The sequence below is a fragment of the Rhineura floridana genome, chromosome 3, assembly GCF_030035675.1.
Source record: "Rhineura floridana isolate rRhiFlo1 chromosome 3, rRhiFlo1.hap2, whole genome shotgun sequence".
In the NCBI taxonomy this organism is placed as follows: Eukaryota; Metazoa; Chordata; class Lepidosauria; order Squamata; family Rhineuridae; genus Rhineura; species Rhineura floridana.
In genome coordinates this window covers 174,309,388-174,319,872 of record NC_084482.1, presented here as the reverse complement: position 1 = coordinate 174,319,872, position 10,485 = coordinate 174,309,388, and the positions used below count along the sequence as shown (strand labels likewise).

Sequence of the window (10,485 nt, the reverse complement as noted above, 5' to 3'; positions counted from 1 at the left end):
AAAGATGTACATGTCTATATTTCTTCTTGGCTTTGCTAAAGGTTTTTAGATCATGGTACCTTCACAGCAACAGTTTTCTTTTCTTTTAAAAGTGCAGACACGTTGAAAATGACAAATAATCATATATGCACACTGTTATAATTGTACCTGCCTTAAGAAGTCCAAGCTTTCTATGAGACCTGTTGCTAATACTAGTACCACTGAATGATCTCATCTTTCATTCTGGCTAAATTCCAACATATAATTTCATTAACCCAGGTACTGCAGGTGATAAAACTCATTTTTCCCTAAAGAGAGAGCTAAAAAGTACCAGTTATACATTTATGAAGTACCAGCAATCAAAATTATGGATTTTCTAAAAGGTTTTTAACTACTTTTATTGAAAGGAAAATCGCTGTCTCAGACTTTTGTGACACTATTGCTAATAATAAATTTTACCATTTAGACATAGCAATAATGTGGGAGATGGTGTCAATAAAAAGTATGAAACAAAGATGATCCTTGTCTCTTAAGTAATGCTTTCTGATTAAACACCGGAAATTAAAAGTGGGAAACAAACTAAGCACCTAAATCACATGTGATTATCAAAGCCAATAGGTTTAGTTCCAAGTGTACACAGCATGCAGCAAATATTCTCAGTGTATCAAGAGATGAGCATTTCATAGCTATTTGTTCACTTGGAAAACTGACCAAAAGAACTAAAAAATGACAATGAATAAAGTCTCTTTTATCTACTTATAAAAAAGATGCAGTGTAACAATATTTGTAATAGTACAGTATTTTTGGGTCACTTCACTAAAACGTTTTCTTCAATATTATATCCATCACTAGAGGGCAGTGTGGTATTTAGGCCACTCTGACCTTTTAAAGTGATGTTACTATTGGAAAGGTCTTGAACTTCCGTACAATGTCAGAGTGGTTAGTAAGGATGCTGTAAAAACCTGTGGCATTCAAATCTGAGCTCCAACTTAGACATCTGACAATCTGAGGAATAAACTGTTTTTTTTTTCATCTGTTAAGAGTCAAGGTATATTCACACTGAACTGATTTCATAATTGTTTTTGGTCATCCTGTTAGGTCATTTACAGTGGATTAATGCCATACAACACCTTTCGCCACCCATCTTTTAAATGTATGTTTGAAAAAGTGAACTGGCAAGAGCCATGTGTTTGAATTTTAAACCCATATATTTCTTCAGCAGGCCTTCCTCCCCTTCTGACATTGGACTGATTTTTCCAGAAGTCTGTTTCGTTAACTCTGGAGGTAACTTCAGCTGTAAAACTTTCTGACATGCAAATAATAGCAATTAATGCATTTGAAACAATTTATGATTTCCGGCCTTCCTTCAACATGTATTAGCATATACCTGATCTCTTTAATGTGCACTTTTTCTTCCTCCAAACCACAAGCATAGTTGCTGGAATTTCATGTGGAAGTGCTTAAGGGGTTGAAAGTTAACACCTTTGTGAGCTGAGCAGCCTCACAGTTGCTGCTAAACAAAAGCCTCTTTTAGAAGCTTTCCTGAAATGTTTGCTTAACATGTTCCAAGTAGTTTTAGGCAAGCAACTAAAGTAAACAAGATGTTACCATGATAAAAACACTTGTGAAAACATTGCAGAGTAAGTTTCTTTCACACAAGCGCTCCTTAGTTTTATTGAAAGTTAAATTCATATGAAGATTACCAGCATGCCTCCATTACTGACAAAAAACTAAGTTTTAAAATATATTCAAATAAAATATGTTATTGCTCCTAGCAAACATTCCAGGATCAAAAGCACACACACTTGCACACAAAGACTAAGCAGGTTACTGTAGCAAACGTTATTTGCTCTTGCGAGACACTAACTTGATTTAGAGAATGCATGTCAACAAAGTAAACAATATTGGACAAAACCCATGGGGTTTTTGCAGTGTCAATTTTGGTAGTCTCTGTCAATTCACATTCAGAAACTATAGGTAAAGTACCTGTTATGGATGGGGCTGCTCTCCCTCTGAAGGAGAGGTCTGCAGCTTAGGGAATTCATTTTTCTCACTAGAGGCCCAAGTATCCTCTATGGCTAGGACTGCCTTTTACCAGCTTTGTCTGATTCATCAGCTATGGACATTCCTGGACAGGGATAGTCTGACCACTGCAGTCCATGTGCTGTTAACCTCAAGGCTGGATTATTGCAATGGACTCTATGTGGGACTGTCCTTAGGCCTGTTTTGGAAGCTTCAGCTGGTGTAAAATGCAGCAGCCAGATTGTTCATGAGGGCACATGGCCATGAACATGTGACACCACTGCTAAAACATCTGTACTGGCTTCCCATCTGTTACCAAGCCAGGTTCAAGGCCTTTGTATTAATTTACAAAGCCCTGAACAACTCAGGTCCAGGATATCGTAGGGACTGCCTGAACCCTTACATCCCAGCTTGATCACTGAGATCATCTGCAGGGCAAGGTTGGTCATCCCCCAAGTTGGCAAGCCTCATTTAACATCGACATGAAATTGAGCATTCAGTGTCATTGGCCCAGTTCTCTGGAATGCTATGCCAACAGATCCAGCAAGTGCCTTCTGATTTAACCTTTAAAAGCCTGCTGAAAACCTTCCTGTTCTGCCAGACCTAAGCAGGCAATTAGGAAGATGTATTTTTGTAGAAGGTGACCTCTGTTTTTACTGTATTTTTAATAGCTTTTGTTGTATGCTTTTTATTTATTCTAAAGCCCTTTGACTTTTAAAAATGAAATAATGGTATACAAATATGTTCATAAATAAATAAATAAATATAACAGGGTCTACCATTATCATGAATAGAGTTTGCCCTTAAAGGTAGATGGGTATATGTGAAATGTTAGTAGGTATACCATCAGTCACTACAGGGAGAAACAAATGTTTCCTGGCATCCAGAATAAGTTGCCTGTCTTTGTTCTACTCAGATCACTAACTACATCTTCTTTCATCAGGAAAGAAACTTCAACACCACTACATTTCTCACTCTGCCAGACTTTACACATTTTGTTGGAAAGATCTTACATTGTGCTGTTCTTTGTATCACTTTCAATTCAATTTTTTTTCTCAGTTCAGACATGTGGTTTGTCAATGGTCTGTGAATTCAAATATAATGGCACTATAATAGCCTCAGGTACAAGCTATGATTTGGAAACCAGTTTCAAATCGTAGTTTAATATCCTCGTTTGACAGTCCTTAAAAACCACGGCTGGTAGCTAGCACAGGTTCAGACAGCAAGCCATAGTTCAGCATTATGTCTGAACTGCAAAACGCTAGCAGTTTCCCAAAATGGGCAAGGTGTGTACTTGGGGAGAAATACTGGTGTAAGGTTTAGAAATAATGGAAAATAACTAAAAAACTAAAACAGTTACTTCAAGGTATCCAAGAACTCCCTGAATAATAAGTCCAATAAGCAGTGACCCACATGGGGTCCTAATCAGGTGACTGGGAGAAAAAAATGTCCCTGAAAAAAGGTATAATATTTCCTGGGATATCCTGTGCTCACAGCAAATTCAGCAATCTGCTTTCTAGAGCAGCCTTCCCTAATCTGGCTCTCCCCAGATCCTTTGGACTACAACTCCCATTGTTTCTGTCAACTATCCATGCTGGCTGGGGCTAATGAGAATTATAGTCCAAAAGATATCAAGAGCATCCGGTTAGGGAAGGTTGTTCTACAGCAGTAGTTCCCAAACTCCCCCCCCCCCCCGAACGGACCACTTGAAAATTGCCAGTGGTCTTGCAGGACCACTTAATGATTTTTCTGCCTATTTTAGCAATTTTAATATACTATGCTAGATTCTGTATGATTTTTAATTGTATTTTTATCGCTTCTCTTGTTTCTTATATTGCATTTTATGGTATTACAACTAGAATTTGAATTCTTAGTTATACTATAAAATACAAGTTAAGAAATAAAAATAGTAACAAAAACACAATTAAAAATCTGTATGAATATTTAATGCAGACATACTGCAGACAACCTGAATGAAGCTCACAGACCACAATTTAGGAATCCCTGATCTAGCAGACTTGCTCACTTTATCGTTGACCAACTTGAGAAGGCAGTATATAGAAGTTATAAATAAATAAGAAACAGATACATCCTGCATTGATTCCACTGTCCTGCTCTGCTACATGGGCAGAGACCAGCCTGAGCCTTTGAGGCATATAGATTGTAGGAATCCTAAACACTGTATGTGCTTACCCAAATACCCCAGAACTCAGTAACTGTTGACAATGCACGCACATGAAGGTTCTATGTATGCGTCAGAAATGTGTGCACCTCATCTGTCCTTATGTACATATGACTTTTCAATTATCTGTGTGTCCAAGAACAGTATCTACCTGTAATAGAAAGGCAATTAAGTGGCTCCTCTACAGGGCACTCCTTCCTTCTCATTCTATATGGATAAGATATATATTTGAGACAGAACATACAAAATCTCCGTGCTGCCTTGTTTTCTGCTGCAAAGAACGAGGCCATTCTATCACAGCAGTAAAACTGGGCTTGTTTTTGTTTTTATGTTACCCGAGTAATAGAGGCAATGCAGGGTGCGTTGGTTTCATTAGATTTAGCAGAATCACATGCTGGTAGCAGTTAGCTCTAACTGATGGTACAACTGCATGACAACCAGTGGCTGACTGCCTAAAGGAGTGGGGTGAAGTGTGTGGGGGGAGAAAACACAGCAAACACTTGGGTAAAACTGCAACTTATTTTGAAGAGAAATAGGGAAATGAATGAGTACAATAGACTATGTTATCTGCTGATACCGATAAGCATCCTCCTGTTAACTGTGAGTGAAAGACAACTAGGATTGTTATTTGAATGGTATTTATCTTTGATAGTGTTCCTCACCTTAGGAACACAACTTCAGAATGATTACAGAAGTGAGTGTAAAATCCTCCTTTTCATTTCAAGGACTTATATTCCTTTCTCAGAAGGTATAAAACAAAAACTGAAACTCCTAAGAATAATATTTGTAGATCTCAAAGCCTTCTCCCCTCACCAAGTCTCAAAATGATGGCATCACTATACAACATTAGTTAGTATGAATATTCTTGTAATTCTATCCAAAGGTCCTCCGGATATCAAGTTTAATTAAAAGTAAACTAAAATGTTTAATTGTAAATGTGTGGTGTGTGTGATCGAATACACACCATACATTTAAAGCACATGGCTTCCTCCAAAGAATTCTGTGGGTTACCTCTCACAGAACTACAATTCCCAGTACCCTTAACAAACTACAGTTCCCAGGATTCTTTGGAGGAAGTCACATGATTTAATGAATGGTGTGTACACAGCCTTTGTGTGTATCTTTCCTTTCAAGTGCATTAAAAAAGAAATGCTGCTTTGAAAAGTGCTTTATACCATGAGATGAGTGCATATGTAATAGCGTAACAAAGCTAGCATGTGATAGGCAGGAATGTCAAGGACAACATGCTGTCAAACTGTAAGCTGTACACCAAGACAAACCTACCAGAAAGTCTGCTATCCCCTCCCTTGTAGTGACACTCAAAGACCAGATTCTATAAACACTGCTCATACTGATTAACGGTTTAGTGTGTAAGCAGAAAAACCAGAAAAGAAATATTTATTGTAATAAACTCTGATTTGAGTAAATAAGTAAAGTGAATTTCAAACCTGGAAAGCCAGAACTTTAAACTAAAAAACCCTCTACATGCATCCTTTGAAAATCCACACAGGGCTCAGAAGATGTGCTCTGTGATGGAGATCTGTATCAGGGCCATTATATAAACAGCAACGCTCAGGACAGATTCACTAGCAGATTTGTGAAATGAGGAAGTCTAAAACAATACTTTTGAGGTATGATCTAAAGGAATGGCTCTGAATTGAGCTAATTAGTCAAGGAAACAGTTTACATCAATGGTTATTTTGAGTTTTTATGTTATGATTTTAATGTAAAGGGTACTTGTTTAATGGTGACATTTTTGTAACCAGCTCTGACACCATTAGGTGAAGGGTTGGCTGGAAGTACACATAATAAAATATTGGTTTATGAAATTGTAATGTTATATGCTGTAAGATGCCATTGAGTGGTGTTCTTACACTAGAATGGTGGGATATAACTGTTTTTTTAATTAAAAAAAACAGCCTGGGATGTTTCATACGCTCTCCAATAAACAAGTTCCCTATAAATGTGCACTTGATTCTTCAATGTAGGAGAACCACAAGCAAGAAAAAATCCCACTGTGTACATGATTTAATGTGCAACACAGAGAACAAACACACATGAATGATTCCCATGATCCTTTATGATGTGTGTGATGCAGAGAATGCACCACACTGTACATTTGTATGCTGCTCCACAGCACAAAGTTCACTGGATGGCTTGCAATAACCTATATCTATATCTACTTATGGCATCTGGTCAGCATAACCTGATCAGCAGTAGACTATAGCCCAATGTTACATCCAATGAGTTTACTGGAGCAGGGCCAGAGGCCCCATATCAATTCTATATGCTTTGAGGTAAGTATCTATGAAACTAGCTTCTAAGAAATGCTGTAGGATACCAATATATATATATACTTAAAATGACAATGGCAAGTACAGAGATACAAAAATAGAATACTAGTAGAGCTACTAGTGTACAAATTAATTTACACTACTCTTATGTACTGGGATTCCTGCATGTACAGTGCCAACTAGTCAGTAAGCATATAAAACTATTTTTCTTTGGCAGTGGGGAGAGGTCTGCATCAAGCTACAAGGGCTTGATATATAATAATTATATTATAATTATAATTTAATTTTAGTAGTGTTCACTTTGCTCATTAGTTACTTGTATGACTCAGTTAATTACGCATGAAATTTTTGCTGGTCAATATTCAATAAAAGCAGAGTAAAATTCCAAAATCAAGTAAGTAAAGAGGTTATAGATTCTGTTGCTTCAGCTTCTATGTTAGATCTCATGTTTGGTAAAATATATATATATGCAATGACGAAAATCCAAAAGCTACCAGATGTGATCTACACATGCAGCAGACCTGAACCCAATAGTTGTGCGGGATGAGATCCTTTGACAGTCACCCTTAAATGTCCTTCTGTACAGGTTTCACTGAGGACAATAGAACTTGCATATTATGTGTATTTTCAATAGAGACCTTTAACAGGAAGCCACTGACAGCAGGAGACATTTCAGCTCATCCTAAAGCAGATTCATGCTTAATATAATATGAAATGTCAAAAAAATATTCTTACTTTAGAAAAGACTGGAAATCTTCACATACTGCTTCACAGCCTGGCCATTTGCATACTCCGTGCCCATACAGTGGGTGGCTATGAGAGTGCTCTTCGTGGGATAAACTGAGGGAATGAAGAAAAGTGGGAAAGCATTAAAGTGTGATGCTTTTAATGAAATTAACTTGCTATAGTGTGGAAAGTGAAATATATAGGTATAATACATAAATGAAATGAAATATCCAGGAACAGACACATTATTTTGTTTCATGAAGCCTTCCTTTTAGTTCTACAACAGAACAGTCACAAACTTGAAGGGATTATAGCAAGCAGGTTATGTGCGTCTGATTAATTAAAAGGTTTGTAAAGAACACAGGAAGTGAGTGTTGGGAACATTTGACAGCATAGCTTGATGTCTTTGATATAAAAAGTGTTTGAAAATTGCATATTTACAACAGATGGAAAACTAACCTTGCAGTTTGCATCTAGCAATTCAACATCTTAAATAATTTTGAGGATTACAGGTGCTCCAAATTTCTATGTAAGACAAAACCCAAACTACCCCCCCCTTGTGTTACCGCATCTTTATCTCTATAGTGACAGCCTTGTAGGCTTTTTTCTTATTCTGATGATGCCTTCTTTGCAGCTTTGTTGATATTTTATAGCAAAAAGCTAATGATTTCCAACTATAAAAATTATTTAACAAGGAACCTAACCAAACATTTCGGTCATTTCGTTGGGTTATAAGGCATCATTGACTTTTTACTACAATACCACTGTTTCCTATAACACAAAAACAGGGTTTATAAAAGGGGGGGAAGCACCTTTTCAAATATGAAAGGGTTAAACATCTAGCAGGATCCCAATCAATACGTAATGATTTGGCTGCACTGATCCAAGTCATAAGATGCTTTGATCCAGGCCATGTGGTGCTCAGGAAATGTATCTGTTGCATTAACTAATGAACCATGTTCTGAAATATCTTTATTCAACATCTGCATGAAAACATCTTAAGCAAAGAAATTATTTGTGACAATTTCCATAACCTTAAATGACTTCTATAAACATGAAATGTCAGTTATCTTAAAGGATTTACTTTTTTGCCCACATTCACATTTTAAGTTTTTTTAGTTATTATTTTAGTGTTCACCTGAATCTCTTGCAAGTTACAAGCTCAAAAACAAAAGGATGCACAAGAAAAGACCTGCATGTGGCCTGTCAGGTATTAATTACAAGTAGGGTTTGGAAAAATATGATTTTTTTCATTCATAGTCAGTGCTTATGAATATGCTACAAATCAATGTAGACCTTTATTTCATTATTGCTTTGGGAGAACAACAAAAATAGCAATTTGGTATTTTTACTGGGTTGAATTATTTATTTATTCATATCGCATCTTTCCTTCAGTATAAGGAACCCCAAGGTGGCTTAACAAAATAGACATGCATATATGTGCGTGCATGTATCTATACACACAATACCAATAAACCACTATAAAATCACCAACAAAATTCCATAAGGTACAGAGCAACCAACAGAGCAGAAGATCAATAAAACAAAAGATTTAAGAACTCTTCAACCAAATGCCTGGTGAAATATTTGTGTGTTTTTTTACTTATTTCTTAAAGCTACCCACTGTGGAAGCCAATCATATTTCCCCAGGAAGGGAGTTCCAGAGTCAGGGCAGCCGCTCTGGAATATGCTCTGTCTCATGTCGGCCCTCTGAGCAGCTCATGAGGATGGGACCATGAGCATGACCTCTCCATTGGACCTCGAAGCACATGGTGTACAGTATAGGGAAGGGATGGAGAACCTGTGGCCCTCCAGATGCTGCTGCATGATAATTCCCATCATCCATGATCACTGGCCATGGTGGCTGAGGCTGACAGTCCAACAACTTCTGGAAGTTCCCCAAACTCCCTGGTATAGGGAGAGGTGTTCTTTTATGTACCTAGTCTCTTTCCAGGTAGTTTAAGGCTGTATATGCTAATAGGGAGCCCTTGAACTGGGCCCATAAACCTACAGGCAGCTAGTACAGAGCCTCAAGAACTGGTGTTACTTAATCCCTCCAAGCCACCTCTGACAGCAACCTGGAGCAGCATTCTGCACCAGTTTTAGTTTGTGGACAATCTTCAGGAAAGTCCAATGTAGAGCATGTTGCAGTAATCTATCTGGGATCTTACTAGAGTAATGGTCACTGAGACTGGGCTATTTTGGTCCAGGAACAGCCATAGCTGGCACACCAGTCATAGAGCATTCTGCTGGAACCTTATCCACGGTGCCCTAAATATAAGCCTTATATTGTTTGCCTTTTACATTACAATATAAGGTATGATATCAAGTGAAAGTTGTGCTGGGTACCAAATATCACCACTAAGAATGAACACCTTTATAGAAAATCTTCCAAAATAGAAATTTCCCAGCACTCTTTTTTTCCATGGAAAATTCTCCATTTCATAAGTCTAATAGTAACAATGAATGGACACCTATTGTAGATACAATATTAGGGAAGCTTGGCCATTTTAAAGTTTTATTTGTATTTAGTAAACAAAGCTTGAAATAAGTAGAGTCTAGGGCATCAGAAAATTTCCCAACTCAGATTACCCTATGCATAGGAAAAATTTCCAGTCAGTTTTTCAGAAAACCTGCATCACGAGAAACAGATAAAAAGATGCAGCACCTATGACTTTTTCAATTGCACAGATTAATCTCTTTAGTAGGAAACAAGTATACTTTATACCACAAGTATACAGACCAGAAAGTATCAGCTTCCTTTGCACATGGCAAAGCAAACCCTTACTCCACTCTACAACATGAATTCATTAGTGAGGCAGGCGGAAGTTGCATATCTCCCCCAGCAACAGGAATCAAAAAGCCAACAATGGTTTATGGGTCAAAACAGGCCACAACTTTATTGATTGCAGCAAGTAAGCGGGGTGTGGTTGGAATGACAGTAGGGCAAAGATCTGCTTTCATTCTGGTAGCTCACACTGAGAGAATGCTGAGTCAGGCCAACAAGCCGCTGGGAATCAGCCTTGGGAGTTGGCCAGCATTAGCCCCTGGCCAGGCACAAGACAATCACCTGTGATTCTGCTGGCCAATGGAGGAGGGTAGCAAGCTGGATGAGGCCCGGCTCCTCCTGAGCTTGGGGTGTGGCCAGTAAATACCCCACTTGTCCCCTTTATGTGGTCCCCTTTATGTTTGATCCTGCCCAATGCCATTTCTGTCTCAAGTTGTAACAGAAGCAAATGAACACCTAACAATTGTACAGCAATCATTGAGGAATAGGGAAAA

General features: G+C 37.9%; 1 protein-coding gene across 20 annotated transcripts in view; it reads right to left on the bottom strand.

Moving 5' to 3' along the window:
- FOXP1 (forkhead box P1) overlaps window positions 1-10,485 on the bottom strand; it is an 869,046-nt gene that overhangs the window by 79,028 nt on the left and 779,533 nt on the right. For all 20 annotated transcript variants that reach the window (XM_061618617.1, XM_061618616.1, XM_061618615.1 and 17 more), the window contains one exon: window positions 7,213-7,317. In XM_061618617.1, the coding sequence (XP_061474601.1) occupies window positions 7,213-7,317 (105 nt within the window). The remainder of the gene's footprint in view (window positions 1-7,212; window positions 7,318-10,485) is intronic.